This window comes from Anas platyrhynchos, chromosome 21 (assembly GCF_047663525.1).
Source record: "Anas platyrhynchos isolate ZD024472 breed Pekin duck chromosome 21, IASCAAS_PekinDuck_T2T, whole genome shotgun sequence".
In the NCBI taxonomy this organism is placed as follows: Eukaryota; Metazoa; Chordata; class Aves; order Anseriformes; family Anatidae; genus Anas; species Anas platyrhynchos.
In genome coordinates this window covers 14,753,535-14,778,879 of record NC_092607.1, presented here as the reverse complement: position 1 = coordinate 14,778,879, position 25,345 = coordinate 14,753,535, and the positions used below count along the sequence as shown (strand labels likewise).

At 41.5% G+C, this 25,345-nt stretch overlaps 1 protein-coding gene across 7 annotated transcripts in view; it reads right to left on the bottom strand.

Moving 5' to 3' along the window:
* CDH4 (cadherin 4) overlaps positions 1-25,345 on the bottom strand; it is a 670,220-nt gene that overhangs the window by 99,375 nt on the left and 545,500 nt on the right. For all 7 annotated transcript variants that reach the window (XM_038166209.2, XM_038166207.2, XM_038166208.2 and 4 more), the window contains one exon: positions 2,556-2,711. In XM_038166209.2, coding sequence (XP_038022137.1) covers positions 2,556-2,711 — 156 coding nt within the window. The remainder of the gene's footprint in view (positions 1-2,555; positions 2,712-25,345) is intronic.

Sequence of the window (25,345 nt, the reverse complement as noted above, 5' to 3'; positions counted from 1 at the left end):
ATTATGCATAAGAAAATATGTGTTGAGAATGTAGGAGTTAATGAAACAGAACTCTTCATATGTAGCCTCACAAACACTTGCAAATTATTATTATTATTTTTATAATTAGATTCTAGATTACCTGGGAATGAAAGCAATGAGGACAACACTCAGCAGTGACAGAGATGCTGAACAGGCTTCATTCTGTTTAGGACTGCAGAAAACCTGAGGTTGTATAAATACCCCCATTTTCACCCTGAACCACCAGCCCCTGTGCTGCTGCGGACCAGGGGCTGTGCCCGGAGCTCCGCTGCCAGCCTTCACCCACTCAAGGGTTAGATCCAGAGCTACTAACTGAGCTAACAAAATCTCCACAGCAGATGTAAAACCAGCTTAAAGATGGCTAAGCTTTACAGTCGGGATCCAAGCCTATACCTAAGTCGCTGTTTTTTCGGTATGAGCCTAGCTTCAAGTCTGTCTGCCTTTCAGTTAAGGGTTTGGCCATTTGAAGTGGCATTTATTAACCAACTTCCCTGAAACTTGCAACAGCCAAGACTTGGGACTCTATCTTCTTTCTGGAGGCTGGATTATTGTTTCCAGCTTCAAGGATCATCCATTTCTACTGTAAAGTTCTTCACTAGTGCTTGGGTCATTGCTTTGGAGACGGTGTATTTATACATGCTTTGTAGAGGATTATTAAATGAACAATTGATGATTCAGTAAATCATCAATCAACTGCTACTGAGGCTAAAGGATCTAAAGGTTGTTTACAGCCATGACTAAAATGATCTCCATCACCTTCTACTGCTCTGCTAACAAAGATTTTCTATCACTCACTATTCTTGTCTATAAGGTCTCACAATGTATTTATCAACTATTCACTCCATAAACTATAAATTCCTGTAACCTTCAGATTGTGAATATGCTTTCTTGTGCCTGGAATTGCCAGTTCAAGGTTTTTGTAAGGAAAAAAAAAAGACTGGAAATTCTGCAGTGTGCACGAGGCAGACTTACCAGTTGCCTTTGTTAAGGTGAGAATTCAGTCTACTGAATTTCCTGTAACCAGCAGATTAACTTTGTTATTAAGGCGTTGCATGATTTGTTATTACAGGGGACAAAATTTTTTTCATCTTATTTTTTTTTTTGACTGAGAATGTCCATTACTAGACATCATAGCAGCTCCATCAAAAGTGTTAACTTGTGCATTGTATTATTGACTGCACTGTTACAATAACCTGGCACTGCCGAAACAATATCAGCAACGATAAGATGACACTCAGAGTATCTCAAATATTTCTTTTTCAAAACAATCTCTCTTCATATTTTCACAGGCACAAAAAAACAAAATAATTGTTCTTGTTCACAGAGGATAAAATAATTTTCCTTCGGATTCTCTTTTACACAGGGGAAATCTCTTTTTCCACCCAACTAAAGAGGTAATCTATTTTCTTTATCCTTCCACCCCAGTCCAGAAGCTGTGTCAACATGGTTAACTGGATACCTGATAAAGCTGACAGAATGTGCATCTCCGACGGAGCAGTTAGGAACATGGTGTCACTGGAAGTGACCCGTACTGTTTCACTGACATTACAGCATCCCTGGGAACGGCTATTATGATGCCAATAGATGTGGCTAATGCTGATACAAAGCAATCCATGAAACAACCTTTCACAACCACTCTGGGAAACAACTAAGGCGTAGATGCAGGAAGTGCTTGAAATTTTGCAAGGCTATCATGCAAGGTGCAACACTGCTTTTAAAGCAATTTGTGAGACTGGATTCGCTGTGCAATTATGACATGCAATATATGGGCTATGATTTATATCAAAACATAATGACCAATTGCACTCCACGTATTCTGCAGGTAGGGCATTTTATCAACTAGGGTAGTGTAAGGCAGCACGTTCGAGTGTAATTAATCTTAATTAATTCCCTCATATTCAATATTAGTCTATCTGCATATTTAAAAACCTATCTGACACACCCCCATCATACTTCCTGAACATCTCCTAGTGATTTAAAATGAAAAATGACTATGCCAATTATTGCATGTTTAACTGCAGTAATGATTCCTAAATTGGTAGTTTCCCAAGACACGCTAATGTAGCGGTTGGTTTCTCATGGTTTTGGGGGGTTCACTCCACAGACAAATTTACAGGGATTTAATAAGCGGCATGAAGTTGCATCACTTTATACAAGTGATTGTAACCTTATTTCAGAAAAGGAGATTGGTTTAATGCTGCTTTGCATTGATGCAGCTGATAAAGCAAGGGCAGGTTATGCTGAAGAGAAGCAGAAACAAAGCTAACGTCTCCACACACATACACAATTGCTCCAGCACAGATGGCACTGAGACTTGTGGTGTTAGTTAACCTTGTACACCTCTGCAATCAGCTCCTCAGGGCTTTGCTGACACAGAGATACCAAACTGGTATCTGGGCTCTGCTTTTGAATGCAGATCCCAATATTCTCAAAATTACGTGTTCCTAAACAAGATGAGACTCCCTGAACCCAGCAATTCTGTGAACCTAGATAAAATCCAAGATGTGTTTTTTCCCTTGGCATCTTGTGCTTACATGGTAGGAAGCTCTTTCTTCTCTGTCCATCGGGCGAGTCACATACATCCTGCCAGACACAGGGTCAATGCTGAAGACTTCCATTGGCGGCTGGTCGGCTCCCACTCCAGTGATGCTGTACCTGATATGGATCTCTTTGTCCTTATCGGAACGAATCTAGATGAAACAACAAAGACAGCAATCAATAAGTTTTGGACAAAAGCCATATGGATGTTTAAACAACTTTAAAGATCTGAGCCTGAAAGCTGCATAAATGTAATACTGCTGTCAATTTTGACAAGGGAGCTGTACGCCGAAGGTTTGGAAAAAAGCCAGTACAAGTGTATTCCACATATTTTCAGTTATTTTTCTGCTCTTTTATTCATGATGATTCTCTAGGAATCATTGAAATTCCGACTTTTTGCCTTAGATGTAGAAGAAACTATATGCACAAGAAATGCCATTTACTTGTTATTGAAACCATAAGCTCCTGAAAATGTCCAAATTGTTCAGCTATACCTGGCGTCTCACAGCCATTAATCACTTCCCAAAACACTCTGCTGTCTCCCCCATCACATTCTCGTTCCCTGTAACCGTGCACACAAATACTCCCATGACATTTGGAGAGCAGAGCTGCTCACTCCTGCTTTGTCCAGCCCTGCTGGCTTGATGAGGCAAGGATGGGAATGCCGGGTGGGACATTACCATTTCATTTGACTATTTGTTGAGGAAAAATGCATTTGGTACATTGCTTTTGAAACTCTTTCCCTCCCATGCCTTGAGAAACACGACAAATCAAATACAGCTTGATGAATTACAGGAACCTTGGATTCAGAGAGAAGAAAATAAAAAAGGGAGGTTAATATGTTGTCCTAGCAACCCCGACTATCTCTTTAAAACCAAATTTAATTTTCTGATCAAATGCTGAAAGAAGTTCTTGCAACACCATGACTATTCCTGAAACAAAGTGCAAGGTACAAATAAATTACCACCCCCCGCACCATCACAAACTGTCTTGGCAGCATAAAAGTGGTGTATTTTTTTTTCCCTAACAGGTCTATGAATACAACAAAGTTGTGGGCAGATAATAGAAATCTTGTAGCTGAGGGCACGTTAGCGTCTCTGCTCTGGCAGCTGCTGGGTGGGCTCAGCAGGTTGCAGGAGGCCCCCATGCCCCTGAAAGCAGCCCCAGTCTGGGGAGCAAAGGTGTTTTCCCCAGGAGCAAAGGGTTGGGACGGGGCCATGGGCTGCTTTCACACTCCTCCTGCAAACAACCTATCGTTATTTCCTCCTTTCCTGACATGGGAGGCTGGCAAGATGCTGAATGCGTCGGTGCAGAATCACACCAGTTCCCCCAACAAGCATCTTCAAGAATCTCCTCTGATGCTTTTGTCCAGATCATTACCAAGCTTGTATGCTGGTTTCTTTGCACTGCCTCCACCGAGCAGCCTGCTCCTGTTAACAGCTAATAATGTCAGTTATTGCTAGGCACCGCCAGGATTGATTCGTGCTGCACCCACACTGCTGGAGCTGAAGGTCAGGGAATACAGACAGTTTCATCTGTCTTTTCTCTACAGGATTCACTGCTTGTTTAGGCTGTTAGCACCAAGAAAAACTGGACGTGCACTTAAAAGAGATACTGGGGACACTAGGGATGTGCCCTCACGTTGCACACAAGCTTATATGGGGTTTTGTGTGCCTGATGGGTATTTGTAATATGGACCCAAGTAGACAGGCAAGAATCCAATTTTCATTAGCAAATCCATGGGTGAAAAAGAGTATATTAAAATTAAGCTTTGCTTGCACAGCTGTGGTATTAATGATGGCAACTGGCTCCTCAGTTCAATAACTGCAGTCTATAGTCCCCATTTTTAGAAAGTCAGCTTTCACCCTGTCAGGTAGGCAGGGCTGAAAATTGAATTTATGTGAATGTCTTTGCAAATGAATAGCTCAAGTCAGGAGTTCAAGCTCTAACCCACTATGTACGTGTTTGCAGCTAGGCTCAAGGTAAGAGAAAATGTAGACAGCTCCATTCATGCTCCAGCTTTGAGTCTGTACAGGGTTCCCATATTAGAAATTAAGAAGAAAGAACAGAAAAGGGTAACTCGGGACACATAATTGAGTATATGTCTCCATCAATGCACCTGCATCAAGGTATCTGCACGTTTCCTGACTTGTCCAAGGTATCTGCACATTCCTCCTGAAGCCAGGATGGTGTCCCCAGGCCTAGCCTCAATCCCCAATGTCAACCTCAACCTGGCTCAGCTACTGGTACGACTTAAGCACAAGCACCAGCAAACCAGCCTCCCTCCCAGAACTAAAATGGAAGTAATTTTAACGTGAAACATGGAAGGGGAGAGTCTGTTAGTTCTTCGTGGACATTTTTATGCTCTATTTCCTGTTGCATATAGTACCCAGATCCCATTGTGATAGAAGCATTAGAAATGCATAGAGAGAGACAGAAACATGGAAAAGGAGGCTAGATTTAAATATTCAGTGCTAAAGGCACTATATTTTATTTTCAGGAAAGAGAGATAAACAGAAGCTCTCTAAGAAAGCTATGTACAGTTTAATAAAGTGCATGCTATAGGATGTCCTTGCAGCACTTTATTAGCATTAATAGGGTCTAAGCTGTCTGTATGTAAATCATTGCAGATCTAGGAGATGAAATATATCACAAGACCCACACAACTTACCCAATTATGCTAAGAAAAATACATGAGATGATTATACTGCACTGAGCAAAACAAAGATAGGTAAATACGTTGCAAATATTCAGCAATGACTCATTATTTGTTGTTAACTGCCAACGTCCTACAACGGTTTGCTTGTTACCTGCGCTTAATTCCATCGTCATTAAGAACACAAGGATGTGAAGTGCTCAGAGGAAACACACAAGTAGCATTTGTCACAGGAAGTTGCAAAGACCATTGACAATGAAGCATAGTACGTATTACTACCAGGGAGATATTCATCGCACAAAGGCACATGCTTTTTATATTGCAACATGTTATTTTAGTGCTTTTAATGAGATTTTTTTAAAAGATTTTTTTTTTTTTTTACAGAAATCCTGTAACATTTTGACCAAAAGTTTCATTTGCATAATTCCCAGGGTGCAATTTAGAAAATCTTGTTGAGAAGTTAAGAACATTATCTGAATACAATGTAAGGTTTACTTCTTTTGTTGAAACCATTACTGGAGCTGTTTACCATAATAATAATAATAATAATAATAATAATAAATCTCTATTCCCATGAAACTCACTAGAACGGGAGAAAAAATTACTGGTTGGGGAGAATTTACTAGCTCAGGAGAGAGTTTCTTTTTCATTCATTTATGCCCGGGAAGTGAGAAGATGGCAACATATCCATATTATAATATTCTGACTGGAGAACATACAGATGAATTTTATTCATTTACCTTTCATAATGCAGTCAATAGCTATGCAGGTTTCTGGGTTATAAAGCAGAAGGCAAAAGGATAGTTTTCCTTAGCTGTATTTATACATTTTTCACTCAGAGAACCCTTAAAGCTTTGAGCTTCTCCAGTGCCAGGCACGGTACAACCCTGCGTCTAGTGCTGTGAGCAGGGTTGATGCTTCATGAATGTCATAAGAGAATTTTGCTTGTAAAGCAGCTTTTACTCTCAAAAAGGAATGGAGCTCAGATTAGATTGCTACACTGGTGAGGAAAAACACCCCAGAGAGAAAGCAATTTATGGTGGAAGATGCCATCTTCCATCTGATTGTATCTCATGAACACAGGTGAAATTTTCCACGCGAGCAGCCTGAGAAGCAGAGAACCCTTCTGTGCTGGTAGATACACACGGACCATTTGTACCCTGCAGCCTCACAGCTGGAGGGTGAAGTAGGGGTCTGACCTCCAAGAATTGATGCTCCAGACAAAACAGAGCCCAAATGTGGCAGCCAAAGTTTGCAAGTCAGAATGCCGAGAGCCTGACTCAGCTCTCGTTTCTATAGATCCCAGAAACAGAAGAAATCAGAGTGATTTCACAGATGGGTATTTTCCACTGCAGGTTCTGATATAATAACTAACGTGTGTGAAAATGAGCATTGCAGATCTTGAGATAAGACAGAGCTAAGCCCTTCAGAGCTGGCTTGCTGCTTTGTAGCAATGTCACATTTAGATGGGCTTGAAAAGCAGCCAGCTTGTGACACAGGATTGCATCCCATTTTTACAGATAAAATCTTAGGGTTCGTGCATCTCTGCCAGCGTTTAACGTGGAGCTAAACTGTTCTCACAAGTTTTACTGGCAAGCAGAATTTCCACTGATGAGCTTCTCTGAGGCACCAGATTTTATCCCTCTGTTTTGCTCCTGCTGATCCATATCCGTTTTGTGCTCTTAGCACCACCATCCCTTGCTGCTGTGCCCTGAATTCACAAATCCTCTCATCCCGGCAGCTGACAAAAAGAACCACAGGGAACGTGGACCACTGAAAGTTGCGTGGTCAGCACATTGGAGAATTCCAGCGAGTCCATAAATTACATAGGTTTTGGAGCATGACATTGCCAGAAAAAAAGTGGCTCAGTAGAGGTTGTTTAGAGAGTAGTAAGGGAAATGCCTGGAAAGGTAGCAAAGAGGGAATGTAGGGAAAGGCTGAACAAAGGAGGGCAACTGAGCCTACAGAGAGAAGACGGGGGCTGTACCAACAGCATTCCTGTATGTAGCAAACTATATTTAGAGGACAGGAATAATCTCATGTTTATTCCTCTCTTCTGGATATCCACAGATTTTCTACAGCTTTCAAACCACTATACTGGTAGTGGGTTGGGGCCCAATTTAAGTAACACAGCAAAAGGAAGAGCGTGCATGCAATTGCAGTGAAAAGGCTCATGTATTTTATCCTTGTGGATGTGCACAACAACCTTAGTTTAATTTGTTTTTTCACAACATCTTCTCAAATGAAAGGGAGCTGGCAACAAGCAAATCAACCCATTTCTTATATGGTATCCATACTTTCAGATATGCAATTGTCTTTGACTTTTAGGACCTCTGATTTAAGGGGGCAGTGTGTGATCATGTGGATTAGTAAAATTAAATCTGATGTTGGCATTTTTATTGTAATGTAGCAAGAACCAAGCTACAATCTAGATTCACTGCTAAATCTGAGGATATATCACCTAATCATTTCCATGTAAGAGCAGGGACCCAGGACATTGGTGGTGGTTTCTCTTGTTCACAGTTCGTGGGAATTAATGCTTGGTCTTCTGAATGTTTATTAATCAAACAGTCAAACTCTGCACAGAATTACCTTGGTGACTTGCAATGTCTTCTGGTACATACAGGAATTTAGATGACACGATGTAGTAACTATGTCCCTTTTTAAATCACAAGCTGGTTTCACTGAGCTGTACACGGTCTGGGTTCTGCCTGTCACTCTGGGATGATAATGTGTAAACTGCTGGGAATGCATCAAGAGAAAGCAAAGCAGGCAATTTATACTCTGTTGCATTTTCTGTTCACAGAACAAGCTAAAAAAATAAATTTCCTTTAAAATACTTCAACTTGTTCTATAAGGATAGGATGTCAAGAATGCCCTTCAAAAAGACTTCATTTCCCAAATCTCCCGGAGAATACTATGCAACAATTGCACTAACATGACCTGTGGAGACTAGGGCCTGATTTTTTTGTTTTATAAAACCCACTATAATTATTAATGACAACATAAAATAATGTAAATGATAAGCAGTAAGTGTCTTCTATTATTAAGCTCTTAGCTATTTTGCCCATTAAGAAAACCAAATTAAAATAATTGAAAACTATAATCTGTCATGCATTCAAAATGCTCCATAGAAATTCAGACAGGCAAACATATTCAAAGTCTTTAAATGAGCACACTTAAGAGTCAGTCTAAGCATTCCAGGATTGGCTCATTAATTTTAGTGGAAATATTTTAATTCAGCTACTCTTACTGCTTATTGAAATCCCTGCTAAGGACTGACTTATTTATTTTTAACTGAATCTGCAATATGTTTAAGAGTCATTTGTATAGAAGTTCTTAACTCTTATTTCACAGTTGTTTCAGAAGCCAGTAAATAGACACATCTCTAACTCTGTTTTTCCAAACAAATTACTGCGTATTGCTTACTGAGTCACATATGTTTTCAATAAATATCTGCAGAAGTCAAATGGACAGGGAAAAATTAAGACAGATTAAGAGACCCAACCAGGTTAAAGTAATATTTATGAACTCCTGTCCCCTTTTATCAGACCTGCCAATGATCATCCCTACTTCCCAGAAAGGAAAAAAAACAAATAAAAAAACAAAGACAAAAGATCCTCTGAAATACTTCAGCTGTCTTCAGAGAAAACAGAATCTATTCAGCACCTTGCAAAGCGGCTGCTTTGAGATGGCAAGGACAGCTATCAAGTTTGACTAAAAGGAAAGCTTCCATTAACTACAGCGCTGGGTTTAGCAGCAGCCTGAAAGTCTGTATCTACTGCTGGACAAAACTCCTGTCAATTGAGCTAAATTCCCCCTGCTGGCACTATTTGCAAACAAGGTTAAGTAGGAAGAGAACTCTATTGGCAAAGAAAGACAGGATGGAAACGCCACACACATTTATAATTGTGGGTTTCTTCCTTCCCCCAGCTGGGACTGGTTTCATCTCATACATAACTTTCTAAAAACTTTGTGTCTGGTCTAACACAGACAAATAAACATCTCAGAAAAACACTTCCAGAAGAAAATCCATCCTCTTGCCTTAAACACTTCAGTATACGTGAAATTTCCTGGAAGAAGTGGTTTTCTGTTTCTACACATTATAGAGAGAAAACCCAGGGCTACACTTAGACTCGATGCCTAATTTTTCCATGGTTGAAATGCACTGTGATGAATGCTGCTCTTCATGCACTTACAATCAGCATTTAGCTACTGTCATTATTACTATGCAAGAGCTTAAGTTTCTTCCTCTTCTTTTACAGAATGCAAATCCAAAGCCAAACTGTAAAAATGCTTGCTTTGTCTTAATGGCTGGATGTTTTTCATGTCAGGTTGTATTTTCCTCTGCTCCTATTGAAATTTTTGTAAAATGACTTATAATGTATTTATTTTTGTGATGAAACAGAGTAAAACTAATACATCAGAGATATTAAAGCTTTCATTTAAGTTACTGATGTAACTGATGACGCAGCCTGTGCTAGGGAAAGAAGTGAAGCTACCAAGTGTTCAAACCCTAAAGAGAAACCATCTCTCACTGCCCGGCTCCCTGCATGGCCGGGCTCTGTCCCTGCAGTCCGCAGGGGAACCCAATTCCCTTCCAGCTCATCTGCTTCTTACCATGAGGAGTTTGCTCCCTCTGCACTGACCCCGCAAGTGCTTGGCTAAAGCAATTCACCAAATGTTCAGCTGCGGAAAGCTTCCAGCCTTTCACAGGTCCTTTGGCTCTCAGGCGGCTGCCTCTGTCCAAGGGCTGTTGGCCAAAGCAGTAGCTCCCTTCAGGCCAATTACATCCATGTGGATCTGCTTCTCCGGAGCTTTCCCCATGCCTATCAGTAGCTTTGATAGTCTTTGCTCCCTCTCTCCCTTCCAGGCTTTTTGAATTGTTTATCAGTGTTTTTCTCCTGTACCTGGAGGAAGATGTAACATTGAGCAGATGGAGAACAGGAGAATATAAATCAGGCTCAATAAGGAGACTGTGATGCAGCAGGAAAGGAGACTTTCTGCCTGTGGTCCTGGCCAATAACCAGGTGTGACCCCAAGTGTGAATACAGGATGAAAATGAAGCTGTCAGACTCACAGCCCAATTTAAAACTACCATTATTCTTCTTGGGATAAAAGGGAAATAACGATCCTCTTGCCTTGGAAGCATAATTTCTCATGTGATCAGATGAGCCACGACAAGCTGAGAACACCTGGTACGCAGCTCTGTAACTGGGCTCAGGGTCTGCTGCATTTAGATTTTGATTTCATCCATGCTGCAAGCGCAAAGAATTTGTTTTAGCGTGAGTTTCCTGGATGCAATGAGACTGAGGTCTGCAGGATCTACATAACCCTCCAGTTGGGCCAAAGCTTCCAAGTGGTGACTTGGGACTGAGAGCAGCTAAGACAATGCCAGTGCTGCCAGGTCTGTGTCTTTACCAGCAAAACCTCAGTAAATTGCAATTTGTTGCGTGGTCTTCATGATTAAATAATTAAGCAATTTTCATTACTCGCTATTATGAAGGTCAAGAAGCTAATGTGTCTGTATCAGGGACTGGCCAATGCTAATGGATCTTCCACATCTAATGATAACTGATACGGTAGAGTAATTTCTAAAGCAACATGTGCTTTTCTTCAGGCCCTCTGCAGCCAGCTTGGGTTTAAAGTACTCTGCTGTGGAAATGCTTCAGACTGCAGCAAGGTGAGTGAGAGGGAGGAGAGTGGCGGTGATGGGAAGAGATTATTACAGATCAGCAGAATACCGCCATGTGACCAATGTCTTATCACTGCCAGAATGGTGATAGCAGAAGCAACAAAACTCGTTTTTACTAGTCTTTCTCTTATCTCTCTTACAAGAGAGCAGATTCTTCAGTGTTGTGACTGAAGGCATCCCAGTGGAGCTGCACATGCTGCTATCTGGCGAATTTTGGCCCTGAAGAACTGAGTCTGGTTCATACTGTGCTAGATGCGAGTGGCTGATATTAAATAACTGGGATTTGAACCAGCTGCACAAGCCCTCCTCTGCTGTCAAGGATGCTCCATGACAAAAGGTCAAAGAAAATACCTCTGAGAGTTCAAAACACTGCCTATTCCTCCAATAGAGGAGTCATGTCAGACAATAGATCATTCCACGTAATCTATTTATGAAGGGCTACACGCTGTTATCCTAACGTAGGACATCCTGCAGTGTCTTCTTGCAACTGACCCTGCTGCTGCCTGCCACAGCTATGCCTAAATGAAGACTAAGCCAGGGAAAATAAATCACAGGAGTTTGACTTCATCCTGATTTCTTTTTGTAGTATGTCTGCCCCTAAACCTTGTACAGCATCTGCTGCAAAGTCAGCCTGGCAAAGAGAACCCAGCGCCCTCTGTGTGAAACTGAGCAGGACACAGAAGTGCTCAGTGCCGAAGGTAAACGAGGGTAGCAAACAGTGACCTTCCCAGGAGTAACCTGAGCACTGCAACTAATGGTCGAAGCCTTCAGCTAGTATAAATCAGTGTACACTTGCTGGCTTCAAACACAAGCATGTTAATTTGTTTCAGCTGCAAATCTGGTCCATGGCATTTAAAAATTAAGCTGCACGAGAGAAGAACAAGGAAGAAGGGTCCTTGCACAATCTCACGCAGAAATTCAACACAACAGCATTCCTCTTGATAGAACAGTGAGCTTGGACACAGGAAAAAAACATTCACTGGGGAACAAACACACTCGTGTCCTAATGAAAAGAGTTTTTCCCAGACTCAAGGGATATAATTGGTCTTAGTATGACCTTTGCTTCTATAATGAGTGCTGGCTTTCCCCCACTGATTAGTTTTTCTGACCTTATATTGCCAAGCATTGAATTTACATTCTGCACAACACCTACAGATATTACTGATCATGGAGAAGTGGTGCTGTGGCATGATTGTGAGTGCTATTCTCAGCATAAAATTAAGCTTTTAGACCTGTCTGCAAATAGCTAACAATAGGAAACAACAATGAAATCCTTTAGTGTGTATGTTTTGGAGAAAAATATATGCTGAGGCTCATGTTTGAGACACTACTTTGGGACACTTGCAGAGCAGGATTTAAAGCTCCACAGTTTTCAAAGTCTTGCTAATAAGTTTAATTATAGGAACAACAAACCCATTCATTTGTTCTGTAGGGCTGATTACCCCACACAGTGTATATAGAAGATATTTCAATGGTCAGTAAATGGAACCATCAAAGCTGAGAAGGCTGAAAATGAATTTCTTCCTATGTACTACAGGAGCAATGCTAACGGGCATCATTGAAGATTTAGTCTATCATTTATTCTCCACTGAATGAAGCCAGCGTGAGATGATGTTGGTTTTAGGATTCTTATTCTCGTGTGTTATGCAACTCTCAGATGAAATACTGGATCTTCTTGTTTGCCAAATTCTGTCCATGGATGGAAATATATATATATATACACTTCCTTCTGCAAGACAGGAGCAGCTAAGCAGGGAATGAGAGCAGCATTTTTCTTTCTGCTGAGCAAGACACTGTGAGAACTCTGCGGTCAGGAAAATCCGGCACAGTCACAACAAACAAGCAGAAGCCAGACCTGTGTCTGCACGTGCAACCCCGCCTGCACCGCACGGCCCAGCACAGTGCCCACACACACACTCTGGGCTTGCACGTCTATCTCCTAATACAGACTGTGCACAACCACCAGTGCAAAAATGCTAAAGGCCACACGCACACACACATAGAAACCACATGTATGGCAGCTGCATTCCCCATCACTACATCACATCTGCTTCAGAACTGCTCAGATCCACCACAAAATAATTTGCTAAGACTTGCTCCACCCTTTCAGGGCAGTCCTAAGATCAGCCCAGCACCCCGTCTACCCTTCCTGCAGCTCAGCTGGGGCCATGCCTCCCTCCCTGTGGCTGCTGTTCCCATGCTCCTGCCCCAGTTTTAAAGATACCTTTCCCTCTGGCTCTCGTTATGCTGGAACACCCATCATTTCTGCAAATCTGCTTTGTTCATTAGGGAAGGGAGATTGCCTTCTAGGAAATTTCAGACCTAGCTGAACTCTGCTTATTTGGAACATTTTCACAGCGCTGAATTTTTGGCAAATGTTTCTTTTTCATTAACTGTACTTCTGTGAGGGTTAGAGCTGAGACCCTTGCTTACTTTGACTTGAATTCACATTAGACTTATTCATATAATTTATTGATGTGCTCCCTGTCCACATGCTTTTAACACAAGGGGCAGACAGACCTGCTCAAGGACATGGCGCCATATAGAGCTTTTACTGAAAAAAAAAAAAAAAGAAAAAAATAAGAAAAAAATGCCATCACTTCTGACATAGTTTGGAAGCTTTTTCTGTCTCACTTCCTTTTACAGCACATTCAGAGTTTTTAAATTTAACCCCCAAAGCAAGGAACAGTCCTCAAAAGTCACAGGCACAGAGGCAGCCTCAAATTAATACTCCAAAGACCAATCTCGAGAATCTCTACAATCAGTAGTGTTCCCCTTACACCTAATGTACAGGGGGTACACATTAATTTCCTGATGCCATTTGCCTTTCCAAGCACTTACACAAATAAAAGCTAGGTGCAAACCCCCTGGCTCTGATTTTTCTGTGCAGATCTACAGCTTAGTGGACCTGGCAAATTAGGACTGTGGAGCCCAGACTGATTTGGGATTCCGGTGCTTGGCTGTCTTTTTAATTGCAGACACTCTGACAGACATACTGAATTTCTTGTTTAATTTTTTGCAGTATTATTAATTGATAATTTAATTTCCGATCTGGTGAATTACATGCAATTCCTTCACCATCAGTTAAATGACAAGTTTAGAGCAGAATAGTTTAGGTAAGCAGATTGTCAGTGCTTATGGCTGTAAGACATAATTATGTACAGCCAACTGTGTAACGCGCTTGAAAAAATTACAAGCCTAGGCACAGAAATTAAAATTATTTCAAGATGAAGTTGTACAAATACAGCTGCAAAAAGCTGCAAAATCCTATTAATGAATTCCAACTGTAGTGGGTAGTGCAGCAGGGTTCCAACCCCCACCATCCTGCCGAAGAAAGTTTAAGTATAACACACAACGAATCAAAGGACGGATGCTTACATCTAATCATGGCTCCAGAAAACTATTTCAGCTATTATTTATGTACTCAGAAACTTCTGGGCATCAGCTGGTAACTTGGCATGATGACTCCCCAGCACGTCAAGGCAAACATTAAACGCTAAATTACCATATGTCAGCTTAGGGTAGTTAATAATTCTACCACATCTTGGACAACTTGAAGGCTTTTCTGAAACTGCTGTCAAATCGAATCTTTCCTTCGATCAATAAAGCAGCACAATGAAATCCGCTATTTGTAGTGTCTGAAAGAATAGATTAGCAAACTACAGTAAATGCAACTGGCAGGGACTAACTCTATTTCTTAACCAGAGATCCCAAGTACGAGTATTCCCAGTGGTTTCAGCAATGCAGCCCACGTGAAGGAACGGGATCACCTAGGCACCTCTTTGTTATGTGCACCTCTGGTTTGTTACTAGCCCCCTGAATGACCCCACAGCTGCACATAACCTGCGGATCCCACAGGCAGCAGTTAATTACGGGAGCAATGTTTTGTTCCACACTGCTGGGTCTGTCAATCTCAGCCCGAGGAGTAAAATAGAGAAAGACGGAAAGCATAGAGAAACAGTCTGACCTCCTGTTTGTTTTCCAAGCTGTATAATAGAGATATCTCTGGCAATACGGAGAAGAAGGCTGAGCAATAATCACTGGGAACAGCCAGAGAAGGTGGACATGCAGAAGTCTGCTTGGTGGACTTCATTTAAACAGGTACCATGAACCCCAAATCACACGTTTGCTGTCACCGTTAAGTCAAGTATGCCTACATGTACCACAGTACAACAGTAAGACTGATTGGAAGAAAATATTACCTCATTCTGTGCATTGGAGAGCATCAGTGACACATTTCAAGGTATTCAACACTGGCAAATCAGGGTGAGACCTTCCGTACAGTTGTATTCCTGCCAAAGCACTTTCAATGAGAGTCAAATTATTTCTAGGGCTCGCTAAATATCTTATTATGAATCTTTAGAAAATCTGTCCCTCGCTTCCCTTAGTGGGGCCATAGGTCCCATGTATCCTCCAAATCCTGGTAAATGAGCCCTGAAAGGGGTTTCTACTTGACACAAACTGAAAGCAAAGGTATTGTACTGTCGACATTTTCATTGCGTAGTACCCAGCCTGGTTCTCACTCACGAGAGCAGCCCTCAAGGAGCAAAACAGGGAAACTATGTTCTAGTTCTTGTTTAGAAGGACAAACAAAATCTGTGCTCTTACAACATGTGTTTTCTCATGCTCTCTGGTCTGTTTGTGATATCCACTGTTGTGTCTGATTTTATAGTTCAATTGTAAGCCATAAATGTGTCCTCCAGGCCTTACAGAGCCGTCCTGTACAGCACCTGCATCTTCATCAAGCTCTGCTAGAGACCAGTGAGGGCAGGATTGGACCTGAAACAACGGTCCCCAACAGACACTGGCTGGACACACAGCTACTACTCCTGGGTGTACCTACTCTTCCTTGCCAAAAATGACCTTTAAAGCCAACAGCGGTGAATAAAGGAAAACCATTTCTTACAGAATGCTCTTTTGAGCATTTTATTTTTTCTTAATTCAAGTCACTCCATCCAATTTTCCTTTGCTGGTGGATTCAGCCGTAGGGGCTGTTCTCAGGCTGCAGGGCCCTGAGGAAGTGAGGTGAAAGTCACCAGTGGCAAGAAATTGCCTTCATAATAGTTTCAATATAAGTAAGTTGATAATAGTGCAGGGAATAGGTCCTGTGGGAAATGGAAGGGTTGAAAATACTCCACCAGTGCAAAAATTGTGAACTGATGACTTTCAGCATTTAATTGGGATAGATCTTTATCCATCAATCCCGCACATGCTCGAAAGGTGATAGTGAAAAGGAACAGATTATTATTACTTTATGCCATATCTTTTTTTCTGTCAGAGGAAATTAAAAGAAAACAGTCTGTCACATACCAAAATCATGCAGCTGCTTTATAAGCCATGCCTTGCTCTTCAAGCCAGTGCAAATCAGCATGGCTTCTTTGAGTTCAGTGGCTTTACACTGACTTCAACTGCCTGGCAAGCTGACCCAGTATTTTGGTGGTGATTAGAGTGAGATATCTCTTCATGTTTATTTCTAGGAAAGCTCAAAGTTGGCTCTTGAGCTTTTGAGAAGCTGGATGTATGTGGGGAAAGATTTTTTTTTTTTTTTCAAACTCTAAATCTTCGGGGCTCTTTTTTTCTTCTTTTTTAATAAGAAACAGGAGGAAGATTTCCTGACCCTCTGAACTATCCCTGGGCTTGAATAAGCTACATGGTAAACAGAAGAAGAAAGCTCTTATGTGAAACTTCTTAAACTGAGAATGAAGGACAGTAAATGGGATGCAAGCCAAGGAACATGACAATTAGCACAGAGAAAGTTTTCAGGGTTTATTCCATCAGTCAGCACTTAAGGAGGCTTTGAAGGGGAAAAAGCATCCTTTTATATATTAATCCACTACTTCTGCACTTTCCCCCTATTCCATGGATTTAGTGCTTAGCTGCTAAATATCTATATGCAGAGTTTTATTAAGAGGAGTTGGCTTATTTTTTTCTGAAAGATTCCACATCCATTAGTTTATACGGAGAAAAAAGGCAAAATCATTTTGCCCGCTGCAGTATCGTGAGTTTAAATGACAATTTACTCTTCCCCAGCTAATAGTACTTAAAGACAGGGGTGAGAGGAGAGCAAGCATTTCTCACAATGCTATTGCTGGTCACCATTTTACTTAAGAGTCAGATTGTGCTACTGATGATAAAGGAACTCAATGAAGACAAAGAGAAAATCGCCCACATTTCACCCCCTTCCTGCCCTGTCTTGGCAGACTTCACATCTGAAGAGGCACCTTACTGTTCCAAGATAAAATATTTTCCTTTTTCTTTAAAAAGAAAAAGTTCTCTCAAGCAAGAAGTTGGGCAACAGCAGGGGACAATGCCATGCCAGTATTAATTAGCAAATTCCAAATGAATCATAGTTTCTGCTTAGCGGGGTATGCTTGAAAAGCATGTGAACTTTTAAAATGCTGTGTTGTGCATAATAGTTGTAGCTTTTTTGTTGTTGTTAGTCTTATTAAAAATAATAATAATAAGAGAAAACATTTCTTTGGAAAGGTATCTTATTCATTCTCTCCATGGCCCCATTCCCAGGCAGTTTTGTTCTTGCCCATCTCTTTATTCAGAAGATGCCAGCTTCCCTTAGCCTGTCCCTTTTGCTCTGAGGCCACCACTGGGGGGACAGCATTTTCCCTCTAATTAAGAGGTGGCATGTGCAGTTGTCCACACTGCACCCCCAATGCCTAGCAGGGGGCCCTCTGTGACACGCCACACTTGTCATTTCTGCAGCTCTTTGATCCCAAGTCCCCGGGACTCTGAAATCTGCCTTCCCCACAGAGGAGTGGTGCTCCCGCTGCCTGCTGCCTCTCTGTGCCAGGGCTCCCACTGCTCCGCAGGCTGGAGCTTTCATGCACCCAACTCCCTGCCGCTGCACGGGAGGCAGAGCTGGGTACTCACTACATATGGCAGCAACGGCAGTGGCAGGCTCCGATCTTAATTTCAGGATAATTTAGCTTGTGATTGAGCTGGGGCACCTGCCTGTGCAAAGCTCATCAATTCTCTTTGATTTGGAAGACTCTGTGCATCTGTGTCAGACTGTGAACTTCAATTTCAATGCAGAGCTTCATTGCTGTTTTTCCTCTCTTTCACTTCAATATTGAGTTTAAAAGACACAGGAGTTGAGAAAAGAAATTTGTGCTTTGGTACAAGGTAAGCAGTAACAGGAAGCTGTGAACATTCATTCAGACAGCATATGAGGAGAAAAAGATGCCCTTGGCAATCTATGAAATGCCAGCATTTCGGCTCCTAACTTCAGGATGATGGTGAACAAACAACAGATCAGAGCATGGGCGTCTTTGACTGTCTGAGCTGAGTTCCCTCAAAAGCTCAGGAATTTGGTATAGGAAAGGTTTCACTGGTCAGCTTGAGGGCAAAAAGACAAGGTCAAACCAAACCACAGGTGCTTGGGACCAGCTGGTGATTCAACATTACAGGAGAAGATGGACTAGGGACCCTGTGGTGTCCTATGCGAGGGGCTTTGTGGTGATTTAGGGTGGTCAAACATTGGAATGAGCTGCCCAAGGAAATGGTGGAGTCCCCATCCCTGGAGGTATTTAATAGGAATGTGGATGGGACACTAAGGGATATGATTTAGTGATGGGACTTGCCAGGTCAGGTTGATGTTTAAACCTGATGACCTTGAAGTTCTTAACCAACCCAGATGATTCTATAATTCTGCAACAGGAGATCAATGCCCCCTGTCCCGGGGAGAAACTCTTTTGAGGTAGGTAAAGGAAAGGAAAGACATGTCAATTTTCAAAGGATTATGGTCTAACCCCCAAAATGTTCCACAACGAAACACTTATTTTTTTCTAGGCCTGTAAATTTCTTGAACCAGTTAAAGGAAGAGCAGTCTTACAAATTGCTACTAATCCTGTGTGCTTATTTGCCAGGAGGAGGAAGACAAAATGGAAAGCAAAGAAGATATATATCCTCTCCCCATTCCTGTGTCCACGATAACCCCACTGCTTGCAGGAAACAGGCTGTGGAAGGACTCTGCCACTCACACCCAGATCTCACAGCATAGATTTCATGTAACTGAAACCTGTCCATCACGATTTAGCAAGAACGGTGAGAACTGAGAGATTCACGTCTCCTTTTACATTACCTTGGCAAATAGAATTGACTGTGCACAGAAAAGCTGGGGGCTATTGCAACCTAAAGAACAACTGCAAGGTCCACTGGGATCCAGAACATTCAAAGCTATTTTAATCAAATTACTATCGATTAGGGACAAACTAGAGTCTATTGAAGTTAATGGACAGATTTCCATCGACTTCAAAGGGCTCTGAAACAGCCTGTAACGCAGAAAACAAGCAAGTATCAAAATGAAGAAAATGCATTTTAGTCTAACCCTAATTGCATGAGATGAAAGAACTGTTTCAGCTGAAACTTTTCAAAAAATATTCTGCCGGAGACAAACATCAAACATCTCAAATGGTCAAAATCCAGCAAAGCTACCCGTGAATAAGAAAACAGCCTGATAACAGCAAGTGCAGTCAGCTACGGGTACCAGAGATGTACCAATAGAAATTTTAGCTCTACCAGCAGCCTCAGAGGACCTTTACTAACAAATATAGGAAGAAAAAGAACACACAACAAACCTTCTCAAAGTTGTGCATGAAGAGATATAAACACTGATTTAGCTTTACTTTCCACTCAAATTTATTTTCTCTAAGATAAAGAAGATCCCTCCCCAGCCCCAGCATTTAATTCCTGGCTACAAATACATCATTTACTCTTTTGTCTTTGCAGGACCTAATCATCTTTTCTGACAGATGAAGATGAAATCATGACACAAGCAATTTCTTTAAACTAGCTTCTCTCTTATTACTTAGCACATTTTGTTGTCTTTAAGGTTATATATTTATGTGACAGCCAGACATCCATTAAAGCCACAAATCTGAAGGTCTAAGAGGTATAAAAGGGATTTCTTATTTTAAATTTTATAAGAAAAAAAGTCAGGCCTGAAGACCAGGTGGTCATGACTTTACTAACCTTCACAATATTAAGGTTCTTCCCAGAGCTGGTATAATTAAGTACTGAGTCTGTGGAAGAAAGTTTTTTTTTTTTTTCCTATTAAAGAAGCTAAACTGAGAAAGCACTTTAAAGAGCTTGTAGGTACTAGAAGCACCATGTTTTCCTCAGCTCCGGAATTATACTTCCCCAGCTTTCATTCACTCAAGAGGTTTAGCAAGTAAACAGATACACCCTACTCAAAGTCTCCTGTGCTGTGCTCAAATGACAGCAGAGGCTGTACTAGCTCTTTTAGCCACACAAAAAAAAACAACAAACAACAACCAACCAACCAACCAACCAAAAAAACAAAAGCAAACAAACAAACAAAAAAAACACCTTGAGAAATTTTGACGTAGTAGTTAAAGGAAGAAAGATTCTGGGTTAAAACGGTCCATCCTGTGTTATTCCTTTTTCTGTCAACACTCCATGGGACATTTAATTCAAAGTGTTTCAGAATAAGTACCAGAATCAGTCCATCCACATGTTTTTAATGGACAGATAAGAATCCCAGCACCACCATGATCATCAGAAGAACACAAACATCCAACAAATATGTAGCTACCAGAGCCCCTGGAACCTGGTCTTTTGGTAGAAAAGGAGCCAGAACATTGCTCACCCTAGGCTCCAGGCCCAAGGCTTTACAGACAAAGCTGTCCTTCACAAAAACCCACTGAGAAGTACAAATCCAAAGCATAGCAGGAATTGGTGGAGCTCAGGAGATGCTGTTTATTGCTTTCCTTCACATTGCTCTCAGCTAAATGGTCACCTCAGTGGTCATCTCAGTGCGTGCCACAGCAGCATTGGCCAAACTGCACGTACCTCCTCACTGCTTTAGATAACTATGGCTGGGATCGAAAGATATGATTCAAATACCTCTTAATGTCCTATTATCTGTGGATCACCGACAGGGTTGATTATAACTGTTTGACATGACTCCAAAGGACCTGTTACAGTCTATTGTATCAATAGGTACCTAGGGAGCCTTTAATCCACAGATACACATGTAATAACAGCCCACTAAAACCACTTTTTTTTTTTTTTTCCCTTAAAATTTGCTACTGCTGAAGCAATAAAAAGAAGTGAAAGTAATGTTCATTGAAAAAAATAAAAGCCCTGTCATCTTTCACATGACAAGAGCACAAAAAAGTCTGAAACCCAAGATTGCTTCCCCTTTCAGTTGTAATATAAAAATGATCCAAAATGTTTATGCCAGGAGACAATTTGGAATGACTTGTTTTCCTGCTGAGCTATAATCTTGATCAGCAGGAATGCTACTGATGTGACTCAAACTGCATTGCTGCTGTACTGCGAAGGCAAGAAGGGGCGAACTGTCATAATTCTTAAATTAACGGAAACGTTTTCTGTGTACATGATGTGTGAAAGTATGAAAATAAGCATGGGGGAAAATTGTTTGTTTCCCTTGGAAACTGGTAGATGGATTTGATTAAGAAAAGTCTACTTCCATGTTAGGTTCTCCTGAGGTTCCTGGATACTGCAGAGACAGGCGTGATGTAGAGGTGCACATGCAGAGATACAGAACGGAAATAACACCTAGAATATACAATTATCACTTGTGAAGTCATAGGCTCTTGTTTTTCTTTTTTCTTCTTCTTTTCCCAGAGTAGATACCTTCAAAATACTTATTTGTTCAAGGAAGTCTATGAGAAACCATATAAACAGAGCAGAGACGTGCAAATATGTATTCCTGGAAAATACTGTTAAAAATGTTTTGCATAAAAAGAACTCTGTTTACATGAAGGGAGCTAGAAGATCCTTCGGAAACATTTGATTGCTTATTCTTTAAGAAATATCTTTTGCAGGTACAAGCTAGTTTTCAAAAAAGGGTATAAGGTACACAAACATCTGCTCTCTCTAATGAGAAGAATGTCGACTGTTCAGCCTTATTCCTGTTTAGTCCTGACACAGAAACACATTCACAAGAACTTTTGCAAGAGAATAAACATTCATTATGCTGGTAGTTAAAACCTTCTGTAAGGGTCTTAATGTTTCCACTGATGGTCATGATAGAAGAATGTCAATATCTCCAGAGAATTTTAATGAAAAATTCTTGAATATGGAACTGCACTTGTGTGATTTGAAGCACTTCAGTCTCTAGGTCTTCAGGGAGAAAAGACTGGGTCAAAACCACCATAAGATAAACAAATATTTGACAGCGTGTTTCAAAACATTATTTAAATAAGACTTCTGTTCATGTTATTAATGCTTTTAATATGGATTCTCATCTCCTCTTCTCTTTTTATTACTTTGTGTGTCTTTCTGGTTATTTAAAAGTTCTGAAAGAGCTGGTCAGCACTTCAGAGCTCCCACTGCTCATCAGCAACAGATGCTGACCATAAACTTAAAGCCAACACAAAACAAAACAAAACAAACAAAAAAAAAACAACACACCAACCCAGAATACTTTCTTCTCTTGAGGGAAGGAAGGCAAACACATCAATACCTCCCTGTCTTGCTTCTCCCAGCTTCCTACCAGGGAGCAATAGCAAGACAGTGCTGAGCTCACTCAGTTGTTTTAATTCGGAGTATGGGAGCATGAGCTCTTTGCAACTGTTAAGCACTGTATCACCTGAACCAAATGTCCTGTCCCGTCAGTTCCCACAGGAGCATTAGAGAAGCCCGTGAGAATGTTTCACATCCTCTGAAGATGAACCTGTGAGTGCTTGGGCAGCATGTGCCCCCTTTCCCCTCCTATGGCGCTGCCCTTTCCTCGGGGCAACAGCTGGCTTTGACAGCCTGTGGGTTTGATGGTGTGGATGTTACACACATGGGAAAAGGGTCACGGTTTCCAAATCATCTGGTGGAGTAATGGGAGGAGACAGCTCCCCAGCAGCAAGAGCCAGAACATCTCAGCGCTCTGACATCGCATCAGGGCACCAGCACAGTCAAAAGAAAACCAGACATCTCCCGTGCACTGAAACAGCTGGTCATCCACATCAGACCGGGGGTGGTGTCAGATCGTGCCAAATGCATCTGGGCTGCTTTCCTGTTTGCTTCATCTTCCACACCTTCACTTTGAAATAATTCAAAGCATAGATCAGCTGGTGAATTTTTAGTGATCATGAAAAATGGGACCATTAAACACAGGCAGAAAGGGGCAGATAGAGTCTGAAGGTAAAAATTCAGTCCTATTTTCTAATACATGTAATATTCTACTCTCAGGTTCCCTCAGTAATAGTTTCTTATCCTGACAATCCAAATATTTACATAACATTTTTCACATTAGTAACACAACAAGGAAATAAAGAGCCAGACGGTTCGTGTTCATGAGTAAACTAACTACCAGGCATACAAGGATAGCAAGAGACCTAATCCATTTGGAGTCTGAAATCAGATCCCAGGGGATGCTTTAGATTGTTGCCCTACAGGATGCCTAAGTTTTTTATCTAATGTAGTGGTTTTCCTAATATCAAAATGCTACTAATGAATTATATGGTTGGATGAAAGAACTTTTATATAGTCACTTGCAACCAGATTAAGCGTATCAAGATGTTTTCTTTGATATTGTCTTGTCAGTTCATATCAAGTGACTCTTCCATGCTTTCATGTCTGGTAATTCCCAAGAAATTCATGGCTACAATCTAAAATAAATGTGTGACTTTCAATTCAGTAAGAGCTGAATGATAGGAATTTTAAATTGCTGGGATAAAACTGCAAGCTACTTCATAACACTCATGCTGCTTCCAGATTTAATACCTGCCTTTTCAAACACTATCAATTCACTTAATATGTCAGTAGGGAATAACATTATTTTATTTTCCTTTCCAAGGATCATGAACCATTTTCTCTTACAGAAACGTACCAATTACCCACATGCCAATTGTCCCAGACACACTCTGATCTTACAGCATGGACATTCAGATCAGACGCACACAAAGCTTTCTGATGCTACAAAAGAAACACTATGGGCTAAATTCAGGACTGATGTAAGCAGGCAAATTTCTGCTGACATCAATGGAACTGCACTGCTGAATGCTGGTTCTGAATTCTGCCCTCTGCCCTAAGAATCTGACAAATGCGGATGGAAGTCGGAACAAAACCTTTCATGTGAAAAATACCTAATTTAAGGAATTAGCAGAGCAAAGCCAAAAAAAAAAAAAAAAGAGGATAGAAATAAGAGGCTATATAGCTACAGTTATGCTGCAATAGACAAGTTGTGTCTTAACTCTGCCAGCAGGGACACTCGAGGATGGGGAGCTGCTGGGGCAAGGCATGAGGTGTTGGTACTGCTCCCTGCCCCCCCCAGGACCACTTGGCAGGATGAGCACAACAGCAAAAAGGGGGCCAGTCTTCAGGAAAGGCCTTGGTCATGGAAACGTCCAGGGGTCAGGCATGCACAGTGACACAGCTTGGCCACTCAGCATGTAACACTTGATGCAATGGCTACAGGGCACAGGAGTTAGCGCCAGAACGGGGAGCCGTGTCTCTAAGCCTGCCCTCGCTAATTAGTCCTGCTGAGAATTTGGGTACAGTAGCCAGGGCAGAGTGCCACACTAATGAAGCTGTACTGCTCCTGAGAGAGGGGCTGGTGGCTCGGTAGGGCACTGCCCTGCACTCGGCAGCCTTTCCAGGCTGCCCCCAGCTACCGCAGTCATCTCCACCTGCCGCTGCCCTGCACCCAGCTGACCTTCCCTGCGGCTGTGCCACGGGGAGCTCTGCCTCCTGCACGTGCTGCTGGTAAAGCAAGCTCTGACCAGATAAACGAGCTTGATTATTCTGAAGCTGCAGTCCCAGGCTCCATCCCGGAGCTACTGCCTTGCTTTACCTTTTGCATAATCCCATGGAGGAGGCAGGGCGCTGCACTTTGATCCTGAGAGAGCTGGCAAGGCTGGGAACTGCATTAGGTCACTGCCAATTTATTTCTGATAAACTGTCCCGCTGCTTCAGCATTGGGTACAGTAATTTATTTAGAGGATATCTGAATATACATTATCTATGCAGTTCCCACCGACGCGTGGTAGACCTTATTCTGCATTGGCTGGGACATGCTGGGAGACATGCCAAACATAGTTAGCAAAGAATATCACATTCTACTTGGAAACATTTACCTTGAACTATGAACGTCTTTCAGCAATGAATACTCACCTGTCCTGCTCTTTTGAGAGCTATTAATAAAGCTCTAGTTCAGGAATTTGTGTTATATCACTGATGCTAATGCAGGTTATGAACACACATACCATTTTCATCATGGACAGATGATCTGCATGTGATATCCTAAGCACTGGGGAAAAGAAACCCAGCCCAAAGAAATAAACAGGGCTTTTTAGACTTCAAAAGTTTTTGAGATCTAGATGACATATTGAGAAGAACTGAAATGCAGAAGCCAGGCTTTCAAAACCAAAAGTGTTTTTCTTCTGGAAACTGAGCACTGCATAATATTCCTCAAAGGCAAAAAATGATGGGATCCTCAG